General features: G+C 40.6%; 3 protein-coding genes across 5 annotated transcripts in view; 2 read left to right on the top strand and 1 right to left on the bottom strand.

Moving 5' to 3' along the window:
- The window catches only part of LOC124219235 (lachesin), a 193,553-nt gene that overhangs the window by 38,779 nt on the left and 128,303 nt on the right, over positions 1–26,471 (bottom strand). For all 3 annotated transcript variants that reach the window (XM_046626537.2, XM_046626538.2, XM_046626536.2), the window contains exons 3-5: positions 13,748–13,854; positions 1,562–1,769; positions 1,069–1,230 (exon numbers count right to left, since the gene is read on the bottom strand). In XM_046626537.2, the coding sequence (XP_046482493.1) occupies positions 1,069–1,230; positions 1,562–1,769; positions 13,748–13,854 (477 nt within the window). The remainder of the gene's footprint in view (positions 1–1,068; positions 1,231–1,561; positions 1,770–13,747; positions 13,855–26,471) is intronic.
- LOC124219236 (alpha-(1,3)-fucosyltransferase C-like) lies at positions 14,733–18,577 on the top strand. The gene is made up of 3 exons (XM_046626540.1): positions 14,733–17,038; positions 17,132–17,530; positions 17,816–18,577. The coding sequence occupies exons 1-3, from the start codon at positions 16,659–16,661 to the stop codon at positions 18,168–18,170; spliced, it is 1,134 nt and encodes a 377-aa protein (XP_046482496.1). The 5' UTR covers positions 14,733–16,658; the 3' UTR covers positions 18,171–18,577.
- LOC124219237 (alpha-(1,3)-fucosyltransferase C-like) lies at positions 22,145–24,749 on the top strand. Its single transcript, XM_046626542.2, has 2 exons — positions 22,145–23,199; positions 23,485–24,749. The coding sequence occupies exons 1-2, from the start codon at positions 22,544–22,546 to the stop codon at positions 23,837–23,839; spliced, it is 1,011 nt and encodes a 336-aa protein (XP_046482498.1). The 5' UTR covers positions 22,145–22,543; the 3' UTR covers positions 23,840–24,749.

The following is a 26,471-nucleotide window of genomic DNA, read 5'->3' on the forward strand; positions in this document are numbered from 1 at the left end:
TCTGAATCCAAGATGGCGGATCCAATATGGCGGATTTAAAATCGAAAAACCTATCAAAATTCGATGATTCTGACCGATATTTCTTACCAGATGAATTTTGGGGTTATACGAAGTAACAAAGATCATTTGAAATTGTAAATAAACTGTGACAAGGCTAGGACGTGGAAATTTTTGAGGTGCGACGCTGAGCATCCCAGTGTGATTGAAATGGTTAAAACGCGCGTTGATCAGTTCGGCAGTCTTTCATTGCCTACCGTGAAGAAATGATGATTCGACGCCTCGAGTCGCGGCACAAACGATCCGTCTCGTTAAATAAATCCTTGCATAATTTTCTCAACCCCTTTGAATATTTTATCGCGTTATCGTGTGTGCGCATAATTTCGAGGAGACCCTTCCGCGTGTTGCAGGTACCCATAATATTCTCCTTTGTAGGGTGAGTTGCGCGGGTACAGGCACTCGTCAAACCCGGCTTGATTAACCCCTCTCAAATATTTAAGGAGGATGAAAAACTAAGGAAATGCTTCCGCCTTACGATTACTTTAACGCATCGACTCTCCTCGTGAGATTGTCGAAATTTTCTGCTCCTCTCTCACACCCGAAATCGATTCGTTACTTTCGACTCGTGAAAGTCAGACCCCCAACCCCCCTCCAACCCCCTTACAATGTCATGACAACTGAATTACCAAGGCGATTAAATAAAACGTGATGATCCTGATCGTACAGCACCTTTTTAATCATAATAAATTCTGTTTAGGTAATCAAGATTCAAAGCATCGCGATACGCCGTTTCCTTGCAAAAAATTATACGCCGCATCCAACCAGGTCGTGTTTAATTATAAAACTTGTTTGTTATCGCATATTTTACCCAGCATCAACTCAGGGTAGCTAAATAATAGCCTCAATGCTTGCACGAAGATTGCAAGGACTAGACGCGCGTGAAATTTACTAAAAACGATCAGCTGATCACGGTTTTGCCGCCATGTTGCCTAAGTCATGACCGTATCTTGGATGTCAGTATTACAAACGATATGCTTATAATTTTCCTCCTTCGGTTTCCGGATTGCTCACCTTTTTTGCGCCGGTCTACGGATATCCCCTGCCCATCTTCTCGCTTCCACCTGAGCTTCGGTGTCGGAAATCCGTCCGCCTTGCACGTTAAGGTTATGTTCTGATTCTCCCGAACGGCAACCGTGCTCTGGGTGGACATGGAGTCCAAGATGTTGGGAGGAACTGCGAGGAAATAGTCGAATAATTGAGAAGAGAATGAAATACCTGTTCGCTTTATACATTCGTTTCGCAACTGTGTGATATAATTAAACGAAGTTGGAGAAACTCGCGAATGTTATTAATGTATAATACCTGCAAAAGATTGTCCCTAAATTTGAGGTTATGGTACCATATCCCGATATCTGAATCCGAAGTTATCCGTGTTTTTACATCAATCTTCCGAAGTTCCACGAAACAAAACACAAGCAGGACGTCAAACACTATCGTTTCAAAAAAACCTGAACCATGTTATTCCGGGAAGAAACAAAGAATAATACTGTGACTAGCGACTCACCGACGACCTGAAGATAGCCGACTTGGCTGATCATCGGATTGGTGTTGACCTGGCACATGTAGTAGCCCCTGTCCTGCTGCTGAACGCCATTGACATGAAGCAGCCAGGTTTTTTGATTGTCGTAGGAAACCGAGAATCTAGGAATCCTCGTTATCACGTGTCGATGAATCGTAACGATCATCTGACGGTCGATGTGGATCCACGCCACCTGAAATCAGTCAATTTCGCCATAAAGTCAGGGGATTAAAAAGTCGAAAGTTCAACTGTCCCAAAGCCTTTCGTAAGCTTTTCATCTTTACTCTGCGCATACAGAAGTAAAAAAAACTTTCAGGTTAAACTCGGAGACAACTTCGACTCAATTCTTATTTACGCCTGTGTAGAATCTGCGTCGACGCTTTCAATAACTGGAAAAAGCTCAGCCTGACGTTTTCGGTCTTGTTATAACCCCAAAGCGCGATTGTGCCTAGGAATGCAAGAACGAGGTTATACGGAGGGTAGAGTAGTAAGGAACACCGTCTCGTATGGCTGTTTAACTCACAAAATGTCCACCGAAAAGCGTTGAAAAAACATTTCAGGATTGTGGTATTAATTGGCGCGTAGCAATCAGGGTTCAATCGGGTTAAATCCGATTGTTCTTTTGCGGAATTTTTGCCGCGGCAACGCGATCTCAATTTCCCTCTACTTTACGGACAATTTCTATACACGAAGATAGTCATCCTAACCTCTACCATCCATAAACGAAGCGGAGACAAAGCGGGTTCTAATGGAGTTATACTCGCAATGTCGCTGGAACACTCAATCCAGCACAGTGTACAACTTAAGTCGTTCTCCGAAGACGAGGACGGTTGATATAATTGTCCAAGACACGCCTATGCCTTGGCTCAGGCTCAATTTAACACCTCCCTCGACTTCTTCCTCTCACGTATTTAAACACAACTTCTCCAGGTCTCGATTAGAGTTGGCTATTGGCGTCATTTCTCACCGTCACCATTAAGCTCTCCCTCATAATTTGAGTTCACTTCAATGCCTCCTTGTTCTTCAATTCCAGTTTTAAGTGTCACGGCATGAATTCCGTCGTCGTTATTGTGTTTTGAAAAATTAACGGACATGTTTTAAAGGCATAACGAATCACTCGATTCAACGTCTCGCATTCCGTTTATTAAGGTTAAAACCGTCTCCGTTCGAGTCTGGAATTTCAGTTGCATTAGCGATCAAGAAAATGCAACACCGTCCAGTTTCCCGTACATCCGCTTGATATTGAATAATCGACGGTAATAATAAACATGATTCGACATTCCAGGCACTTAACAAGACCTCGCTACACGTTTATGACATAACGTGGATCACCGAGTTGCCTCTACTATATACACATTATAACGGGGAAAAGTTGAAGCTTGAATGAACTTTCAAAGTTCCGTACAAATAGGATAACGAAGATGGGGGTCAACGTTAGAAAACCGTTCCGTCAGAGGTTGAATAATTCGTTTCGGTCCTACTGCGATAATTTCCCTTGTCTACGTTTGCCAAAACTTTCTCCGTGAAAAGTTAATGTTTTGCGCATAGTTTACGCATGGAGTTAACGCCGGAATCTATTAACGACTTGCCCACTAGTAGAGTTCTATGTAAAGCAGGAGTACAATTGTTGATAGAAACGTCAGTTAAACTCCTGATTAATTAGCAATCTTGTACAGTTTGTCTTCTCTTTCGGTGTCATTAAGTATGTTCTTCAAAATTATTTATCAAACAAAAAATTAAGGATAACGAAGAATTAGCGACTAGAAATTGTAAGTTAACGAAAGTTTGAGAAATCGGTGTAATGATAATAATGGGTTGTAAAAAAAAAAAACAATAATAATAATAATAATAATAATAATAATAATAATAACAAATAAGAGGCAGCACTGAGGCGGGGGAGAAAAATGAAACGAGCTACGCGTTTCTTATATTCAACCCTCTTGGTGAACGCGCACGTGGCGCCACCCGAGATTTTACCCCGTGGATAAAATTGCGACGAGGTGGGTTGGTTTATATAACGTATACATATATATATATATATATATATATATATGTGTGTGTGTGTGTGTGTATAATGTATATACACGTATATACACAACCAGAGTTAATGTGTGTTTAAGGACGAAAGTTAAAGGCACTGAACCGGATTTAATCAACTCCATGTGAATTTTCTATGGAAAACTACCGCCTTGAAGTAATCTTTTTACTCTGTCACCGAGTTCTTAGGTTAATAATAAGCCGTTATTAGGTTCACAGAAGTACCGTGCCGAGTTCAATCCGGTTAAAAAATTGATAAGCTCTACGTAGATTGTGAAAATAAAATAGTTTGATTGATGATGGTAATTTAACTGAAAGTAAGCAATTTTTTGTCGAAAAATATCACAAAAGTATGTTATTTACTACTCATTTTTACAATCGTTGACTTATTTTTATATGTTTATCGTTTTCTTGAATTTTACAGGGTTTCACTTTCTTCGTTTTTTTTTTTTTTTTTTCTCTCTTTCGAGGAAAGAATAAAATCCGAGAGTGTCGTGGACGACTGGGGTGAAATTTTTCTGACACGTTTCTAGCTTCAGAAGAATACCGTTTAAGCAGTGACACATAAAAATGACGACTAGAATTGAAATTAAACTTGGCTGGTAATTAGGTTTGATCAATTTTCACTATACGTAGCAGAGAAAAGCGAAGATCGATCGAACTTCCTTGACGGTATGATAATTTCATTCCAAGAACAAACGATTAAAAACTAACTATACCAAATTAAAAAAAGAACGCTCGAAGAAAAAAATAAAACAAATAATAAGCACGGTTGCACGATAGACATTATTTTTAAACAATCTGTCTAAAACGGACGAAATTTACGTGTATACGAATTTCCATTACGAGGTGTTCAGTAAGAGTCCATGAAATCGGTGGTGAGAATTCTTTTGTCAAAATACAATATTCCGATTTTGTTTCTATAACGTGTACCGGAAACGCGTTTTTACCCGATTTTCGGAAGAAGCGAAGAGCGGTAGAAAGGTGAGAGTGAAAGAACAAAAAAAAAAAAACGAAAGAAGAAAAAAAAAAATATAACAATAAATAAAACCTCCGCTAAGAGATGGAGAAATAGCTCGGTGGGTGTGAGCAGTCGTCGTGAAAAGTGCGCGGGGGGGGCTTTTTCCTGATAAAAGACAGCGGTAAATTCGAAGAACAATTTCACCCCCTCCGCCCCGCGTTGAAATCGGCGGGCGTGTAAACCGTGACGGTTTTACCCACCCTTTTTACATCGCGAATAACAAAAAGCTGCTTCTTCTTCTCCAATACAAGACACCGCGGAGGCATATCAGCAACGCGTTTTTCGCCGATTCTTACGTAGCTTCTGCAACACTTCGAGCCGCGATATATAACAGCGGCGCGATTTCGCGTTACGAAAAATTCCGCGGCGAGGAGGCGGACCGGAAACTTGATATCTTTATGACCGCGTACGGTGCCGCGGGTGCGGAACAAATTTCAAACAAAGCTGACTCGAAGCCACGATTTTTTTTTTTTTACCCACTTTACTAATGTTTTTCTCCAACCTCAAGAGCAACCGGACCTCGACTCGTTTATGTATTTGAACAACAATGCGCGCGTTTTTCGCGTTTTCAGCATCAACCACCGCACGGTCACATTTTCGGGTCGAATAATTTGGAAGAATAAATTAAAAGCTCTTTTATACTTTTCTTCCTTTTCCCTTTTCCCTTGTCTTTTTTTTTTTTTTTTTAATCCCCCCTCCCGCCGCCTTTCTTTGTTATAATAACAAGAAAGAGGACCGCATTTTAAACTCAGGGAGCAATTTTAAATCCGACGCTTATCTCACGCCCCGGTGACTGTAAGGTCTAGATATTGGACGACTATGTACCGTGGCAAAAAGTAAATCTGTGCACAAAACTGCGCGATTAAATTTATCTGATTTTAACCCAACTGTGAATTGTATAGGCTTAATTTCGTTTAATCGTATCAAAGATTTTCTTCTCCTTAAATAAACTGTTCAATCGAATCTGATGGAGTTGTTTCACCGAACGACGAATATTCGTCTGGTTGGTTGTGATGCAATTTTATTGATCGTAGTTTAGGGATTTTTTTTACTTTTAGAAATACAAGAAACAAAATGCCAATGACCGTTCATCCAATAATTTGACATTGCTGAATGGAGGATCGAAAATTTGATCCTTTATAATTGATTTGAACTAAAAAATACATTTGCGTTCGTAAAAATTAGTCGAATTTAGCCAGTCAAAAATAATATTGTTAAACAAATACGAAAATGTGTTAGAAAAATAGGTTCATGGATTTAACTAAAAACTGTTTAGGTGAATCAATTGGTGAACGCTTTTTTGTTTAGTATATTTGTAATTGGATAGAATTAATTTTTTTTTCTTTGTTTATTGCGTAACTCCATTTTTTTTAAGTTCTGTAAAAAATCAAGTTCTGTAATCGTTATATTATATTACTGACGATCGAAGAGGTGAAGCAGATTAATATATTGCACCGAATGCGAAACGATTATATTGATTTTTTTCACAGATCGATTCTTCCACCGTCGTTTTTGAGTTTTTCCTTTTTCCAATCGCTTAGTTTCAACTTTTCCGCCAAAGAGAGACCAAGTTTCTAAGCGCGTCTGAGAACGAGCGAAGCAATTGACCTGGAATTTGAGAGAGGAATGCTTTTCACCCGTTTTCACCCGAGGCGTGAAACTGTCAGGTTAAAAAGTCAATCTTCTAATCCCGACTAAAAAAAGTTATATAATTACAGCGACATTTCAAAAGTTCTACATCAATTTTTATTCGCCTACAGATGATAAAAAGTAGGGAAAAATAGAAATCGTGAAGTTAGGTACGAGGAAAGAAAAATCGGGTAAAATCTCGAGTGTATATGTACGCACAGCTTTTTCAAATTGTCAATTCGCCGTGATAAAACCGAATGATGGAGAGTGATCTGCATCAGGTGCGACTTCCAATAACTCCTCACGTTATTATAACTTTCGCCCCGTCTCGATTTTTTTTTTTTTTTCTATTTTTCATCACATTTGCAAATTCGGATCAAAAACGCTTCGTCAAAAGGTTCGGAATTAATTTCACCAATCGTGATGGCGATCGGTTTTGCAATTTGAAAAAAGAAAAGGGAGGGAGAAGAAGCGTTCTGTCGCAAATTCGGTGGACGATATTTTACAATTTATAAACGAATTTGAAAAATATTTTGATATTACTTGCAGAAAGTTTACGATAATTTTTGTATCCTATTTATTTTACCCGTTACGTAAATCAGGGTGCTCCTTTCTCAGATCATTTTTGAATTTCGACTAGCTTACTTCTCAAATCTAGCTTCGAGTAATTCAAAAATAATTCGCTAATTTTTTCAAATATTTTTCTCTGCTTTAACCCGTGCCCGCTAAACGGTGGAATTCCTTATTTGACCCTTTAGGCGGCACAATAAGTCCACCGAACAGATTTCGATCAAATTTGATACAGTTAGGTTTTTGAAACCGCCAATTACGAATCTGAACTCGAGATCTCAAAATTTGAAATAGCGGATTCAATATAGCGGACCGAAATCACAAGTCACTTGATGTTGCCTTATTGGATCCGCCATTTTGAAATTTATAATTTTAACTTTAGATTCGTAATCAGCGACGTCAAAAACCCTCGGGTACCGAGTTTCGCCAAAATCGAATGATTTTTTGGATTTTGGTCCGCCCTATTGGATCCGTGATTTTGAATTGTAAGATTTTGAGTTCAAATTCGAAACCAGCGACCCAAAAAACCTTCCTACACCAAATTTGATCTGATTTAATGTGAGCTTGAAAGTGTTAAATGGAAAAGTCCACCTTTTTGCAAGCACGGGTTAGAGTTGTGATAAAATTCTGAAAAAAATCAGGAAAACATATTTTAATTATTCGGAACCGATTCGTAGGTTGAGCCAGTCGAAATTAAAAAATAACTTTTTGAAGGACCAATTTAACGCACATACATACATTATATGAAATTCGACTGAATTCAAGTTTCACCCTGAAGCACAAATATAATTCGCGACACGCGTATACAAGTCAGAAAATCGATCGACGCCGCGGCGAGGCGACCGCGGAATTTGATATTAAAGCAAAATTGCGGCAATCAAATAATTCCGTAAACCCCAGAGGTTTTGCCGGGGAGTTGGATAGGAAGCCGCAAAACTTCATTTGAATTAGTCTTTATCAAAGTCTAGGCTCTTTCCGAAGCTGCAAAAGCTCCTCTCCGCATTGTCCATCCCCTTTCCCCTTCCAACCCCTCTTCAACGAGATGAAACTCCTCGTCTAGGATACGCTTTGAGAGGATAAAAAGCGCATCGTACCAAGGCAATAACAATGATAAAAACGACAGGGGAAGGGAGTTTGCAAAAAAAAAAAAAAAAAAGCAAAAATGTTGTACGGGCGTATAAACAGTGTAAAAGGACAAACGAGACGTAAACGCGATGTAAAGTAATGTCGAGACAAGTCAAACATAGACGGAAGAAGTTTGTTGACGAAGCAATTAACTGGATTATTTTACATCAACGTTCTTTACACAACACCGTTTGTATGAATCCATTGTTGTTCGATATAAAATGAATCAGATATTTGCAAAGGTGTTTGCGAATGAAAGAAGGTGATATATTAAACGTTGAAAGAATGTTCAAATCAATATTCGACAATTGAAAATAAATCGTTGATTTAGCTCGATTACCCAGTCAAACAATTTTTCTTTGCGATAATGCAAAAGAATGAAATTAAAACTGCGAATCCAAATTTGTATCCAATATAATATAATGTAAAGATTTACGATTCAATATGAAAATCAATTTGACTAATTATTTCAACTGCGTCTTTGTTACGATTACGATTTATCAAGTTGGATCGAAAAATTGAATTTCATTTATGCTTCGCAATCCGCGATACTTTGCACGAATTGACAACGATGAAAAAAATAAAATGTAACGCATTTCACGATGTTGAAAAAAAAAAAAAAAGAACACAAATATTTCAGGGTGTTAAAATTTCACAGGAATCACAGCTCATTCCATTCGAATGTACAACCAATTACAAGTATAATTTATGACAGTATTTTATTCGACCGTGTAATTTTTGTCTCGCTGTTGTTCTTCCCCTCGCAGTAAAGAAGGAAAAGAGACACAAAAAAAAAACCAAAAAAAAAAAAACCAAAAAACCAGCGGTTATCAATAACGGAGTGAAATTGTCACCTTTTCGGCCACACGATTTTCGACAGTATGTAGAGGGAAAGAGGGGAGGATAATAGAGGAAAAAGAAATCGAAAGCAAAGGAAAATGGGCAAAAAAAAAAACGGAGAAAAGAGGGGTGAGAAATGAGTGTATTATCACACGGGGAGGAGGCGAGAGAGAGAGAGAGAGAGTTGGGGTAACGAAGGGGTTTGGAAGGACCGGGGGTTGGAAAAGCGTTCAACTCCCGGTGGTCCCCTTGGAATTACTTTCATCCCGTTTTATGATTCCTGTCTTTCCACCGCCTCGCCTGTGGCGACCGGAGTCGGAGTTTGAAGTGGAGGAGGGTGGAATTCTCTCTGGAAGATGACAATGTCTGCAGGGATTTAATGCCCGGTGAGCAGGGCAGTTTTCGCCCTGCGCATTCCGCTCGCACCGACGGGATCCTTTTTGGCCTCGGAAAAACCCTTTCAACGCTACGCGATCGTCCCGATTACGATTAAAATTACTCGCAATTAGTACCTCGTACCTAAGCCTGACCCCTCGAGTCACTTATTAATTGCCAACGAATTTTCATCCCCTCAGGAATAAGAGAAACCAAGAGAAAAAAAAAAAAAAAAAAGAAAGGAAACGAACCGCCGGAAATTATTTTGTGGGCAATTTGTACAACGTGTACGATGTGTAAACAAAATTATAAATTATAATAACGATGAATAAAAAATTTTTATACGTACACTTGGGGACAACGAATCTGATACGGCTGATTTCTCACACTAGACAGTTACGTTGGCTGCGCAGAGAAACCTACAGCGCCACAGTCGGCCGAGTGCGAAACTAAATCAATCTCAATAAACTTAACGTAACCCATGATCGTCGAATCTAACCTAAGAATTGACGTGTCAATCCAACAAGTCATTATGTGTCATTATCCCCGCGGTATTCTAAGGTTAGATTCGACGGTCATGTGTTACGTTACGTTTATTGAGATTGAATTAGTTTCGCCCTCGGCCGACTGTGGCGCTGTAGGTTTCTCAGTGTTGCCAACATAACTGTTTAGTGGAAAAAGTGAGCCGTCTCGGATTCGTTGTCCCTGAGTGTACGTACGCAGGTTATTTTAAGCTTGAAGAAGAAAGAATCATACGTAGAAATTCAGCATAATGACGATTAATCATTTAAGGCTTTCCGTCAAGAAGCAAGAATTTCAGGTGTAAACATTTCACCTGCACGTTATATACTTACTGGTACTTGGAGAGACGAAAATTTCTTAACACATTAGTCATTCGACTTCGATGATGAGTGAATTTTAATCTGAAAATCACAACATGAACACAATTTTTTTAACGCGTTTAAGAAAAAAAGAAACTCTTGCCCTTTTGTTTGAATAATATTTGAATGAAGTTACGTAGTTTTTGGGTAACTCGTAAAATAATTTGTTGCACCGTTCGCCTGGAATTTCGACCGGGAAAACGGTATCGCTGTTCTAACAGCCTGCTGCGATCGTTTCGTCCCGTTTGTTTGAATGGAGAATTATTTGCATAAATGACATAAAAAGGCTTACGGCAAAACGAGCGGAGTTCTTTCGGCGGTTGGCTGGATTCGCCGTTTCAGCAATTTATCCGTGCATAATGCGCAAGCCAACCAGGAAATCAACTTTTATGATGTATAAAGCGGTTGGCGATCTTTTTATTACGAGATGAAATTATACACGACGATGATGATGATGATAACGATGATGATGTTCGGGAGCGCTCCGACGGCGATTATTATGTACACGGGGGAATCCTCGTCAAAGGTAAAAGTCAAAGGCAATATTCATCCCCCTTTTCAGTCACCCGATGTATTATCCCTTTAAAATTAAAAGCAGCACGCCACTCGGACTTTGACTAACTGTATTACTCGCAACGACGCGGAGCGGCAGTCGAGTCGGAGATATTAATTATTAGCTTTGTGTAAATGAAAATTCGCCGAATTATTTCTACCCCTCAAAATTCCATCCTCCCCCCCCCCCCCCCCGCCCCCCTCCTTCCCTCGACGAATTGGAACAATGAATTTATCACTGGCGTAGAATTGAGCCGACGGATTTTCACCCCCTCTTCATCCGCCACTCACCGCACCTCATTCTCTTATCTCGAACGATTATATTGTCGGGATTTCAAAGGCGGTTGTGCATTCTCTTCCCTTTGTGCTTCAGCCTCCGTTATTAATTATAAATAAATATAAATTGAAACGAATAAGGCGCTCCGCGATTTCTCCAATTATTTTAATAAACAATTTTTCCCTACTGCAGATTATTTCCGAGAGCATTTTTTGTTTTTTATCACCGAGAGAGATGCTGTATCGAATTAGTTATATATTTTCGCCGTTTTATTCCCGGATGTAGATCCTCAATAGAATTCCTTCTTCCTACGCCCGAGGAAATATTTCTCAATTTTCATAACGCCAAGGAGAATGAGGGAGAGGAGGGAGATGACTCGGAGAGTTAACGTCAAAGAGGAACATCTCGAACTGAAGCTAAGCGACCGGCTTCATGTGCTCGGTAGAATTTTACCCGCGCCACAGCTGCAGCTGGACTGATGAACCGGAAGCCGATGCTCCCCTTTTATCCAAAGACCAAAGGAACGAAGAAAAAAATAATCATTACGCCGCTTGGTCACAGGTTTAAGACGGAAACTGAAATAAATTTCAATCTTCGGCTCGCTTTTATAGATCTTCAAAATGAACAAAATCGATTCGAAGTGCGTTTTTTTTTCTTACTAATCTTGGCGGGAAATTGATTAGATCGTAACGAGTTGAAAATAAATTCAGCAACCACAAGTATGAAATTTGTATGTTTAAACATTCCATTCGTCAGTTTTCGTGGAAATACAAACCATCGATTTTCAATACGCCCAAGTTATTTTTCACCATTATTTAATTGCAGACTAGAGTTTTTCATCCACGTAGTAAAAAACTGTTCGAAGCGCAGTGTAATTTCTTTTTCGTTTTTTTTTTTTTTTTCAACCCTTCGAGTCAAATCTTATAACAAAATAGTATTCGATAGTTTTTGAGATCGCTGATTACGAATCTGAGATCTGATTTCAAAAATTCAAGACGAAAAAACTTTCAAATTTCATTGAATCTAGTCAAAAACTCTACGCAATGGTTTTCGGGGTCCCTGATTAGAAATCAGAAAACAAAATTTTTAAATTCAAGTTGGCGGATCCGATATGGTGGATTCAACATGGCGAACGAATATTTGATGGAATACGGTCAAAAAATTCCATGCAGTGGTTTTCGGGGTAAGCTGATTGGATTTGCCATACTGAATTTTCATCATCTGATTTCAGATTCGTAATCAGCGATCCCAATAACCTCCGTGCAGAGTTTTTTCTTCGGATTCGTTCGGAATTTGAATTTGTTCGTCCGCCATGATGTATTTTCAAAATGACAATTCAGAGTCGTGATCAGCGGTTCCCAAAACATATAATTCATCTAAAACGTGTATTGTACATGTAATTTGTGTAAATACGTTGAATAATTCAGCAAATACACAAAAAATGGGTATAAAATAAGTGATAAGAATACTTACCGGACTAACTCAAAGGGTTAACACGGCTTGGATTCAAATGAACGAAAATCCCTGTTTGAAGGATCATATAAACATTGTTCAAACGAGAACACATATTTCCCAGGGTGCAACCGCATCGCGTTTTATTAACATTAAATGACGGAATTGGAAATAACGTTGCACCCACGCCGCGCCGGCGAGTATCGATTACAATCGACATCGCGCCGCGGGTCTTTTATACTTCCTACCCAAGCTCCGATTTTCGCACAGCAATGCAAGCGAATAAAGCTCGTCGTACAATTTATTTTGCTCAAAGAACCGCACTGATATCTTTGTCCCGATGTAACTTTGATCGGGCGTGATCTTCCCCCTCGTTTCTAAGGTAGTTGATGTCTTTCCAATACCACGTCAACCGAGAAGCGTCGCTGAGGGAATTCCCGCTCTGGTTACCCGCCCTCGCGAGCTGCGACAGACCTCCACATATCCCTCGAATCGCCTACCCACATCCCTTTCGGATCCCGCAGACCACTCGACCTCCCTCCTCCTCTTCCCTCGCCCCGCTTTGAGCTACAGCCGAGACTTTGGGGAGCGTCTGTCTCGACCCCCGGAAGTAGGTAGGTTATGAAAATTTGATAAACCGGACAAAATTGTTGCTCGAACAAGGAAGAATGTACTTTTTTCCGAAAATGGAATTTTATTTTTTTTTAAATTATATTCATTTTTTATTATAATAACTAGTCAACGTTCTATCGGGACAAACTTGTAAGGCGTTTACTTTGCAGAAAATAATCTCTTCCGAGTTGAATGAACTATCCGTTGAGTATAACAAAGACGATGGAATTCACTAGATTTTTGACTGTTTTGAAGCGATTTGAAACGAAGCATCGACATCCAAAGTTTCACTTGTAATTCTGATATTTTAGATTTTCATTCCCTCGAAGAGATTTGAATAGCTTAAGAATACAGTAAATTGTTAATACTGACGAAAACTAATAAAGATTATTATTTTTCGACAATTGCGCGGTTGATTTTCAAGTTTCAAGAGATTGTCCCGGTATAAATGCGACAGGTTACGTATGAGCGTACCCACAACCTTCATGCTGGTCGTGTAACGTTCTTCTCGAATTCAACGATATTGTAACGTACGAGTTCGAATCGCATTTCAGATTTCCCTTTTTCTCCGATTTTTCTCATTAGTTTCCATCTTTATTTCGTTGAAAAAGATATGGGGTTGGTCTATTGTACTCCTTGTTTGTCAGCACTATTTGTCAAGACTTTCAACCACTCGTATATATACCGACAAGATTCCTTATAGGCAAATATCTATAATCCATATGTATAACAGTTTTACCTGTGAGGGTTTGTGAAAAAATTATCGTTAAAAAAAATGGGTAAAAAATTTATCCACTCACCTTGTGCTGTCCTAGGTTCTCCACGACGCAGGGGAGATTCGCGTCCCTCCCCAGGGCGACCGTAACATTTGGAATCGGCTCAGCGAACCTGGGCTCATCCGTCAGCGCTGCAAGCAAAAGCGTAAGAAAAAAAAAGAAAAAAAAAAACCAACTTTAGTCAGTGTGAAACGAGTGATTAAAAAACGAAAACTCTTCCAGTCTTTCATCGGAAACAGAATTAAAGGGGGGGAAGGGGGGGGGGGGGGGGGGTAGGATCGGAGTTTAATGGCGAGAAATGAAAATTGAGGGTAAAATTTGGTCGTTGCATGATTTTGGGAATGTATATATATATATATATATGTATATTGTATTTCACGCGACTCTGGACCATATCCTAAATTTGAAAAACGGTTTAAATATTTTTTTTCACGCTTTTTCGTTCTTCGTATGAAAAACAAAAAAAAAAAAAAAGCATCTGAACCATGGTCGGCCGTACGTGGAAATTTCGTGTACGGATATTGTATACTAGAATAGAAAAAAAGAAAAAATATATTTTTTCAAACACACACCACGTGTTGCAAGAATTTTGAAGTACCGTAAATATTATGCGAATTCCTTGACTGATTAAAAAATTTCGGGACGCTGATATGCGTTTCGTGGTGAAAAGACGCTACAGACTCTAGAAACTGCAATAGTGCAAAACTATGTGCAGAGTGCAAGGACGTCGCTATCTGTGTACCAGGATTACGTATGTGTGTATATTTTCATATATATATATATATATAGCGAGGGACGGAGCGTGCCGGTGAATTATCGCGAGTGATAACGAGCCTGGACATACCTGGCTAACGAACCATGAATTTTAAAATAATTACCCAGCTGCAGCACTTGCACACCTACTGGAAGAGTATGCGACTGCGCCGTGAACGAGGCTACTCATGCAATGCCGTTAGCGAATGATAAAACAGCACGACTCCGACCCCGTTGTTTTGCTGATTGCTAATATTCCGTATAGTCTGGAACTCAATTGGTCTCGCTGAGAAGACGTTTCGCGTAGAACGCAGACGAGGATTTTTAGCTACAATCCGGTGCAGCCGTTAGTGAAAATGGGATTTTACATTGAGTAAAAACAAAAAAAAAAAAAAGTTGAATCAATAAAATGTGCGGTTACGCTCGGCGAAATTAATTTTTATTTGTGTCAGTTCAAAATCTGTAAGTCTAACGAAGTGTTTATAGGTGGACTTTTTGAGGTGTAGCAGTGGATATCGGATGGAGGTCGAAAGTGGAATGTCACAATAACTTTACGTTAACGTTTATGTTTTTTAATAAGGCTGAAGTGAGTAACGTTATTGTAACGATTATCGTTTCGAAAAATCGTTATTTCACAATTGCGATAAACTTGAAAATCAATATGATAACTGAAGTGAGAGTCCATGGATTGAGGATCAATTCACTCAATTAACATGGTGAAAAAACACAAAAATTTATCCAAGCGAGATATTTCCAGGCAATTTCATAGATAGGTCTCATTGGTTGGCATATCGAAAGCATTTTCTCATACTTATACACAAGGAACGGATATATAAATTATTTACAAGATTAGGATCTATCTGGATATGAACCCTTTTGGTTATACGACAGTGTCCTTGAAAGTATGCTTTACGAGAATTATTAATAAATTTACAACCATTTTGTTTTTGCATCTTTCAAAGGCATTGTGAAATAATTAGACACAATAGATTGCCAAAAGTTGCCCGCACTTTTACAACCAACTATTTGAGTAACAGAGCAGGGAAATATGGTCCACATGCAAAGTCGACTGTTTTGAAGCTGCTCAATGTTTCTCATCCGACTGAAACCAACTCCTAGATCATAACACGTAACTGGTCAATGGCAGCGTTCTCGTTATCCTGAAGGAGATTCATCGGAGTTATTCGACGCGGGAGCATCTGGTTCTTCGTCATTGTCCTCGGGGATCAGGATACAGCAGTTCGAGCAGGCATGTGAAGGGAACTCGAGTAAGAGATGAGACATGCCGATGCCCGTTGGGCGAAGGAGATCGATCACGTAGTCGACAGTGTGTCGAATTCCGTTTGACGTAACTTCTAACTCCAGAGTGACCCCGGAGATCACCCACACTCTCAGGCTTGGCAAAGTTTACATCGTTCCCCTGCAGACTAGACAAGAGTGTGTATAAGGCAGGTAGTTGGCTGCTCGGTGAACTGGAAGAATCCGAGGATCGATTCAACTTCGAGAAGCTGCTTCATCCACTGACCGAAAATGTACACACGGTGATTCGTCTCGAGTCTGCTCGCTCGATTCGATTTTCGGTGTAAATTGCGCACGAGTTTTGATAACGCCGATTATACCACCGTGTCCATGATTTTTATTGTTGAACTACAACTTGAAACGGTTATCGGGGTGCGATGATTTCAACACTGCCTTGGTACCATTTCGGTTATCTTATCGGATTAATGACACCAATAGTCCAATAGTCACCGCCGGAATATACCTGACGAATAGTCTTCATCCAGTGTTCAAGCTAATCTTGTACTCTGAAGTCTGTACACACCGTTTGTATCGAATTTAAAATATCACCAAAACTTGAAGCTATTTGAAAACGAACCAATGATATGGTAACGGAGCTCAGTCGTATAGACTCATTAAATTATTCTCACGGTTGTAATTTTTTGGAAAAATGCTCAGACTTCAGTTGCCTCTAAGGATCAAGCGATTATGATATCATCTGTCAAATCACTGGTGTAAAATTAAACGAAAAATGGACTAGAAGCATTACACAGAGTTTCAAGAATGAAAATTTATCTCCTGGTGTGTTTCGTTGAGGAAAGTTTCATCACAGTGAGCAATACGGTGAAATAGAATGACGAAGATTTTTAGAACGTGCTTTCAGTGATCCGAGAATGAAATCAAAATGTCGAGATCAAAACAATGGATGATGGTAGCTTTGTCAATAATTTTCCTTGCAGTGACAATATCGAATTTAGAATCGCTATCAGCAGCGTTTGGTGAACATAAGGTTGCCACAATTAGCGGCAGCTTGTTGAATTCGGAAGCCGCTCGAGGCGACGGAAGCACTAAACGACGTATTTTATTGTGGACAGAGTTGTTCGGTGACGAGTGGTTCTCCATGGGTGAAACCGGCCACTTCGATGGATGTTCGAAAAGATACAAAAACTGCGAGTTAACGCATTCGAGAAACCTCACCGAGGTGACTAAATTCGATGCGATACTCTTTCATGGCAACGAACTGCGCCTTGACGACCTTCCGGCATACAGGGAGCCCCACCAACGGTACGTGTACGTGAACCTCGAGAGTCCGGCCACGCGGACATTCCAACTTGATACCTTCTTCGAAGACTTCTTCAACACGACCATGACCTACAGACTCGACAGCGACATTCCTTGGCCGTACAAAGTGATGCGGAACATCGATACCGGCCAGGTGGTCGCCCCTCTTGAACATCCTGAATGGTCCCAACCTTCGGACGAACCGATGAGGCTCAGGCTCGACGTGACGTTTGAGGGGAAGATGAAACCCATCGCGTGGCTCGTCAGCAACTGCGACACTCCGGGCAAGCGCGAACTCTACGTCAACGAGCTCCGGAAGTACGTGCAGGTCGACGTAATCGGGAAATGTTCGAAAGTCTCCGATCATAGTCCCAAGTGTCCCAGGTCGAAGGACTGCTTCGCCGAATTTATTGAAAAGGACTACTTCTTCTATCTATCGTTCGAGAATTCCTTGTGCACGGATTACGTCACCGAAAAATTATTCAACGCTCTCAGGTATGATCTTGTCTTGATATCTGTCATTGGAACGAGTCGTGAATAATTGTTCAAGGTCGGCGGTGCTCGAAGTGCGATGCGAAATATTCCGTGATGCGTAGGATCGTTTCGAGTCTCGTGAATTCGTGATTCCATTACGTCCCACATAATCTTGGAAGGTCCGTTACTGATTGCCTCTGTGATGTATCAAGGTCTTCGGAAGTCCGTTGGTTCACAGATGCCATCAAATTTTCCATGATAACAATGAACGTCGGCATTTCAAATCCAGATTTAATTCTGTTTCAGTTACCACATCATCCCGGTGGTTTACGGCGGTGCAAATTACAGCAGATTCGCGCCGCCGCGTTCGTACATAGACGCCCTGGACTTCGAGAGTCCAAAACAGCTTGCCGAATTTTTGACCAGCTTATCGAAGGACCGTGAAGAGTACCTGTCCTACTTTTGGTGGAAGAAGTTTTACGAAGTGGCTTCTCCGAACCATGGGACTCTCTGTAACCTCTGTCGATTACTCAACGAGCCTGAAGGGAAATCAAAAACTTATTCGCGTATCAGCAGCTGGTATGCGAAGGATCAATGTCCGATTCAGGACAGGTTCAGCAACGGGAAGTTTGCGACGAAAGCGTCGAGAGCTCGTACATGAATGAAAAAGAAAAGCGGAGATCATGCAGATGCTAGAGGAAGATACGGAAAAGGTAAAGTCCAGCTTGACACTTGCACAGCTGGTCGGCGATATCGCGATTCGTTCGGAAATACGTTGCCACAAGTTTTTGATAACCGATAAAACAGATGAGAGTTTAGTGGGATCAATAGCACTGGAACTGAATAATGATTTTGAGTTTCCTACATAAAAATTAGTATAATTCTGTGCATAATACATATTCATGAATTCATCGATTAGAAATAGAAAAACGAAAAGTGCTAATAAGAATAAAAAACTTACATCGTTATCTTGGAAAAATAAAGTTTTCAGTATTATTACGAAGAGCAAAATAACCAACTGTACTCCAAGAAAATTGTTCAGATTTCCGAATGATGTTAATAAAATGTGACAAATAATAATATCCACGAACGAATGAGTGAATGAATTAGAATAGTACACAATTATTTCAGAATTGGATAAAAATAATTACTCACGACTAGTAAAGTATTAAGACGGAAGCTTTTTGATTCGGCCACTCCCACGCCCTGATAACGATTAAAATTTCGACCTCAGGGGTTGTAATGTCATTTGAAGATTCGCCTGATGAGATTTAACCTTTCAATTTGCACGGAGTTCGGAGGAACGAACGTCACGAAGCGAGTGCATGAAGGGATCGGATCGAGGATAAACTTTTCCACGGGGGTGTAAGGTGTGGGGGGTTGGCGAGCACAAGGGTGGCTGCGTGGCCAGGATGTTAACCCCGAGGCGCAACCGGCACGGCGAATAATCAGCCGTGTTTCACACGTTCTCGTCACGCTTTCAGAACAGCTTTGCCCCGCGAAAAGTGGCCAACCCCTCCTCGAATGTTATTTTTCAAAATATAATTCGCCCCTGACTCGGCTCAAAACACACATCGAGTCAATTTTTAAAACGCCCCGAGTGCTGCAGCTTTGCACTTTCCGCGTTTTTTGGAAGAGAAAAAAATCAGCAGTAGAAGAAAGAGAGAGTGAGAGGGAGAAGATGAAATTACGTTCGGAAAAAGACGCGTATGGGGGGAAAAAGTATAGAAAATTTATATTTGAACCTGAACATTTATGCCGAATAACTTATATTGAATCACGGATGAACGAGTTTTATTTACCTTCAGATAAAAATCACGCTGGAACAAATTTCCCGAATGCCAAATGTCAGGCGAATCTAGAGCCTAGATCGAAGTTACAGTAATCGTAAATATACAGCCGCCTGGAATTACGATTCTTTGGTTATTTCATTGGTTCCCGCCGACTTGAACGCGGCCAGTTTTTCCGAACAAAAGTTTGACCGGAAAGTCACTTAGTTTAAATTTAAATTTTTCCCGTATGCGTTATAGGAATTTTCCCAATTTATTGCCGGGCTACAAGTAGCCGGGGAATTTCATGCGGTTTTATACACTCTCAGTTACAATCACCCGAATTTTTGGCCAGCTTGTAAGAATGTGAAAAACTTGACAAGAGACTACGAAGGATTGCAAAATTTTTCCAAAGCTTTCAGAACAAGGTAGCTTGATCGGTTTGGGAGTTGCGAATCATTCAATAAATCGTGATGACTCGATTTATTCTTCTAGATTTTACCGGATGATCTAAAAAGAGTATTATAGAAGATTCCAGTAAATATTTTAAAAATTTCCTAAAGCCTGCAGAATATTGTAGCTTAATTAGCTTGCAAGTTGTGAGTTATTTACCGAATAGGGGTGACTCGATTTATACTCAACATATTTCAGGACGATCTGCAACTCTATAAACCGTACGATTCGATGTTATGGAAGGTACATACGACAAGTGTATCAAATAACATTCTTCTCTCAAAATAGGTAATAAATCTTGACAAATAATCCCCAACAAACTTACGAAACGACAAACCACAGTTGAAGACGGCCTTCCTTTTGCGCAGCAGGTAAGTAACTAACCAACCATGCCGTCAACCTCTTGAAATCTGCAGCCGTAGTGACGAGAGAGAGAGCGAGATATAACCCTGGATACTCCGTCCCTCTCACTCTCCGTTTGATTGCCTGAGAGAAAACGTATCGGTCAACCAGGTTGTCGAGCGAGAGAGTGGGGTTATATAATAGCTTCTCTATCTCACTCCTCCGTCACGCCTTTTGCACAAGCGTACCTAGTCCCAGTAATATACTTCTGAGCTCGGTGAACACCTCGATAGTAACTCTTATTGGGATGCCGTAGTCAAAATTAGGATCTACCTTACCGACTGGAATACCCATTTCTGTGCGAACTTCTGAAACCTTGCCAACAGGCAGCCACACAAGGATGCTCCGAACAAAATGGCGGCTTTGCGGAGGAATTTTGCGTCAACCGACTATCCAGGTAGTATAAGGAGCAGTGCTGGCTGGTGGGCGAGGGAGATCGATCACGTATTCGATGGTGTGTCGAATTCCGTTTGACGTTACTTCTAACTTCAGAGTGACCCCGGAGTTAACCTACACTATCAGGCTCATCAAAACTTACATCGTTTCCCTGCAGGATAGACACCTGCGCGTATATAAGGCATGGTCCAGTCAAATTAACAAAAGTAGGAAAATGAACCGGTAAAAAGCTATAAATTGGTGGAGATCATTATTTTGGCATACTTGTGAAGATAGTACAGTCCTGACGGTCCCGACCTGTACCTCCAAGGCTCGATCCACCATCTTGAAAAAAGGTACTCCATTCCAGTTTCTTCAACATATCTCGATAATTGGTTATCCGATCGCGATGTAGGTTATTATAAAAATTAAAGCTCATTAAATTCTGTATAAAAAAAGTATGATTCATTGTATTCATATCTTCAATAGTATGTCTGTAATACGTCTGTAAACACAGAAACAATTTTTACTTATACGCTGTGCTCTTGAATCTATGCTTCTACGCGTTCTAAATATCAACCAACAAACTATTGGCAACATTTTTAAATTCTTCATACCGAACGTGATAATAATGTCTATGGAATAGTGTCTGACTGTTAAGTATATGTATAGAACACATTTATATATGCAGATAACAGCACAGTCTACGCAGCGATTGCGTGTGAGCGTAAACGGATATGAGAGAGATAGAGAGCTGGTGCGAGAGCTGGAGGCTAGTTCCATTTCAAACCACCAAGCAAGGTCGGGACAAAAAGTTCAAACGACTTGTAAATAATTTATATGATTCTTTGGGTAATTTAAGGGGACCCATATTTGGTCATATTGCTCCAAAAAAAATTCCATCACTCTGCACGGCTATTACAATTGCTTGTCAAAAACTAGTTTTTACAGATTCCGTAAATTTACTGTTTTTTTAAAGTGCTATAACTTTTGAACGAATTGAACGCCGAGTTCTGCGCGAAGAAGACAAAGCTTTCTTGAACCGCGCACCATGATACTATTCTTTTCTCGAAACTATCACATCTAAGAAGTGTCACCTCTAAATTTCAGTTCGAATTATAAAAACTTGACTTTTTTATGACTTTTTTTAACATGTTGCCATTTGATTTCTTACATACCAAATTTTCGTATGTAATCTAGAATTTTCAAAGCATGTTCTGTAATTTCTTGATCCACATCGGACCGATAGTTGGTCTCACGAGTATTTTTTTAAAACAGATTGTGTAGAATCGACTCCAGTGTGACCACCGTGATTGAATTTGGAGGTGTAACCACGAAAGGCTGACACTGCCTTTGTACCACTTCAGTCATCTTATCTGATTCATGATAGCATACTCCAATATTTACTGCCGAAATACTTGTGGTGAACAGTCTTCATCCAGCAGCCAATCCAATTTGGTACTCTGAATTCGACCCACATTTTCTGTACAGAATTTAGAATACTGCCAAGACTTTAAGGTATCCAAAACGAACCTGTGGAATGGTAACGATGCTATAGATTCGTTTTAAAAAAGAAGCTCAGACTTCAGAACAATTTCTATATCACCTCTCACAGCACTGTTACGAAATTGAAAGAAAAACGAACTGGAGGCATAGCACAGAGTTTCGAAAATGCGTATTCACTTTCTAGCACGTTTTGTTGGGAAGAGTTATATCCACGGCCAAGAAACACAGTGAGCAATACAGCGGAATAAAGTGACGAGGATTTTCAGGAGTATTTTCAGAATGTGCTCTCATTGATCCATGAACGAAACGGAAATGACGAGATCAAAACAATGGATGATAGTAGCTTTGTCAATAATTTCCCTTGCAGTGACAATGTGGAATTTAGAATCGCCATCAGCAGCATTCGAAGAACACATGGTTGCCACAATTAGCGGCAGCTTGTTGAATTCGAAAGCCGCTCGAGGCGACTGAAGCACTGAACGACGTATTTTATGGTGGACACTAGTTGTTCGGTGACGAGTGGTTCTACATGGGTGAAACCGGCCACTTCGATGGATGTTCGAAAGGATACAAAAACTGCGAGTTAACGCGTTCGAGAAACCTCATCGAGGTGACCAAATTCGACGCGATACTCTTTCATGGCAACGAACTGCGCCTTGACGACCTTCCCGAATACAGGGAGCCCCACCAACGGTACGTGTACGTGAACCTCGAGAGTCCGGCCACGCGGACATTCCAACTTGATACCTTCTTCGAAGACTTCTTCAACACGACCATAACCTACAGACTCGACAGCGACATTCCTTGGCCGTACAAAGTGATGCGGAACATCGATACCGGCCAGGTGGTCGCCCCTCTTGAACATCCCGAATGGTCCCAACCTTCGGACGACCCGATGAGGCTCAGGCTCGACGTGACGTTTGAGGGGAAGATGAAACCCATCGCGTGGCTCGTCAGCAACTGCGACACTCCCGGCAAGCGCGAACTCTACGTCAACGAGCTCCGGAAGTACGTGCAGGTCGACATAATTGGGTACTGTGCGGGATTCTTCGACGGTAGTCCGAAGTGCCCCATGTCGACGGACTGCTTCGCCGATTTCATTGAAAAGGACTACTTCTTCTATCTATCATTCGAGAATTCCTTGTGCACGGATTACGTCACCGAAAAATTATTCAACGCTCTCAGGTATGATCTTATCTTAATATCTGTCATTGGAACGAGTCGTGAATAATTGTTCAAGGCCAGCGGTGCTCGAAGTGCGATGCGAAATATTCCGTGATGCGTAGGATCGTTTCGAGTCTCGTGAATTCGTGATTCCATTACGTCCCACATAATCTTGGAAGGTCCGTTACTGATTGCCTCTGTGATGTATCAAGGTCTTCGGAAGTCCGTTGGTTCACAGATGCCATCAAATTTTCCATGATAACAATGAACGTCGGCATTTCAAATCGAGATTTAATTCTGTTTCAGTTACCACATCATCCCGGTGGTTTACGGCGGTGCAAATTACAGCAGATTCGCGCCGCCGCGTTCGTACATAGACGCCCTGGACTTCGAGAGTCCAAAACAGCTTGCCGAATTTTTGACCAGCTTATCGAAGGACCGTGAAGAGTACCTGTCCTACTTTTGGTGGAAGAAGTTTTACGAAGTGGCTTATGCGAACCATTGGACTCTCTGTAACATCTGTCGATTACTCAACGAGCCTGAAGGGAAACCAAAAACTTATTCGCGTATCAGCAGCTGGTATGCGGAGGATCAATGTCCGATTCAGGACAGGTTCAGCAATGGGAAGTTTGCCACGAAAGCGTCGAGAGCTCGTATATGAATGAAAACGAAAAGCGGAGATCATGCAGATGCTGAAGGAAGATACGGAAAAGGCAAAGTCCAGCTTGACACTTGAGCAGCTGGTCGGCGATATCGCGATTCGTTCGGAAATGGGTCTCAATTATCGATCATCAGAACAGTGATCATCGTAATGTCCGTCGACCGTTTGTCATACGTTCGAAATTTTCCTTTCGGACTTATTGTTGTTTGAGCAAGAATTCGATCACTTGAGATCCTGAACGCCCAGACTGCACTTGAGTGTTACCTAATTACGTTAAAAGGAGTGCTTCAATTTTCGTTCGAGTTATGTCCCTCAGCTTCAAAGTGATCTAATGGTGAGAGCTCGTTCTCCGCTCCAAGAGCTGCCAGAACCACCCGACTCTACGAGACGCGAAGCTTTCGTTTTGCACTCGGCAAACGCTACTTATGAACGCTTTAATTCTTGGTAGCGATTATTTATAGACTGTAAATTGATAGAACTTTCGCAACTGCATTTTTTTATTCGTTGCAAGTGCGCCAAGCTGCAAGGAATTGGACTTTATTAAAAATACGTTGCCACAAGTTTTTGATAACCGATAACACAGATGAGAGTTTAGTGGGATCAATAGTTCTGGAACTGAATAATGATTTTGAGTTTCCTACATAAAAATTAGTATAATTCTGTGCACAATACATATTCATAAATTCATCGATCAAAGAAGGAATCAAAAACAGAAAAACGAATAGTGCTAATAAGGATAAAAGACTTACATCGTTATCTTGGAAAAATAAAGTTTTCAGTATTATTACGAAGAGCAAAATAACCAACTGTACTCCAAGAAAATTGTCCAGATTTCCGAATGATGTTAATAAAATGTGACAAATAATAATATCCACGAACGAATGAGTGAATGAATTAGAATAGTACACAATTATTTCAGAATTGGATAAAAATAATTACTCACGACTAGTAAAGTATTAAGACGGAAGCTTTTTGATTCGGCCACTCCCACGCCCTGATAACGATTAAAATTTCGACCTCAGGGGTTGTAATGTCATTTGAAGATTCGCCTGATGAGATTTAACCTTTCAATTTGCACGGAGTTCGGAGGAACGAACGTCACGAAGCGAGTGCATGAAGGGATCGGATCGAGGATAAACTTTTCCACGGGGGTGTAAGGTGTGGGGGGTTGGCGAGCACAAGGGTGGCTGCGTGGCCAGGATGTTAACCCCGAGGCGCAACCGGCACGGCGAATAATCAGCCGTGTTTCACACGTTCTCGTCACGCTTTCAGAACAGCTTTGCCCCGCGAAAAGTGGCCAACCCCTCCTCGAATGTTATTTTTCAAAATATAATTCGCCCCTGACTCGGCTCAAAACACACATCGAGTCAATTTTCAAACCGCCCCGAGTGCTGCAGCTTTGCACCCTCCGCGTTTCTTGGAAGTGAAAAAAAAATCAGGAATAGAATAAAGAGAGAGAGAGAGAGAGAGAGCGAAAGGGAAAAGATCAAATGAAGTTCGGAAAAAGACGTTTATGAGGGTAAAAATCCCGAAAATTCACATACGACCCTCAAAATTTGTGCCGAATTACTTATATCGGATCACGGATGATCGGACTTTATCAACCTACCAATGAAAAATGCCCTGGAACAAATTTTGCGAATGACAATCGTCACGAGAATCTACGTGATGTATAGCCTGGAGCCCAGACCGAAAGTTACAGCAACGCGCACAACCGATGGAGAAAAGCTTTGCGCTCGTAGCTTTCTATTTAATCGCTATTTTACGTTCGTTCGTATGTATACAGCCACCCATTTACGATTCTTCGGTTATTTCATCGGTCCCTGCCAAACTGAACGTGGCCAGTTTTTCCGAACGAAAGTCCGACCGGAAACTTAGCTAGTTTTTGTGTCCACAACCGTTAAAATTTTGCCCGTATGCGTTATAGGAATTTTTCCATTTCATTACCGGGCTACAAATAGACCGGGAAATTCATGCGGATTTACCCAGGAATCTCAGTTACACCGACCCGAATTTTTGGCCAGTTTGTAAGAGTCTGAAAAACATGACAGGAGACTACGAAAGATTGGAAAATTTTTTGCAAAGCTTGGAGAATAAGGTAGCTTGATGGGTTTGGAAGTTATGAATTATTCACTAAATAGTGATGACTCGATTCATTCTTCTAGATTTTACAGGACGATCTAAATAGAGAATTATAGAAAATTCCAGGAAATATTGAAAAAATTTTCCGAACCCTGTAAAATATTGTAGCTTAATTAGCTTCCAAGTTGTGAGTTATTTACTGAATAGGGGTGACTCGATTTACTGTTCCAGATATTTCAGGACGATTTTAAAACAGAATTATAATAGATATCAGGAAAAATTGGAAAAAATTGGAGTCCAGCAAATGTGATTTCTTCCTTGTTCAAAAGCTGTACAATTTTGACCTTGACTATTTATAATTGTTTTCTGCTTCGTATGGTACATGAAATAACACAAATCTATTATATTCGATTTTCCACCAAGGCTTGGCGAAAATGCGATCAAGGTGCTTCATTTTCTTGAAATTCAAAAACGCTGACGCGGAGGTGAGGCGAGGTGAGGCGACGCAACTCCGTCGAGAAAGGCGGTTCTTTTAGAGCTTCCGCGTCGT

The sequence above is a fragment of the Neodiprion pinetum genome, chromosome 5, assembly GCF_021155775.2.
Source record: "Neodiprion pinetum isolate iyNeoPine1 chromosome 5, iyNeoPine1.2, whole genome shotgun sequence".
Lineage (NCBI taxonomy): Eukaryota > Metazoa > Arthropoda > Insecta > Hymenoptera > Diprionidae > Neodiprion > Neodiprion pinetum.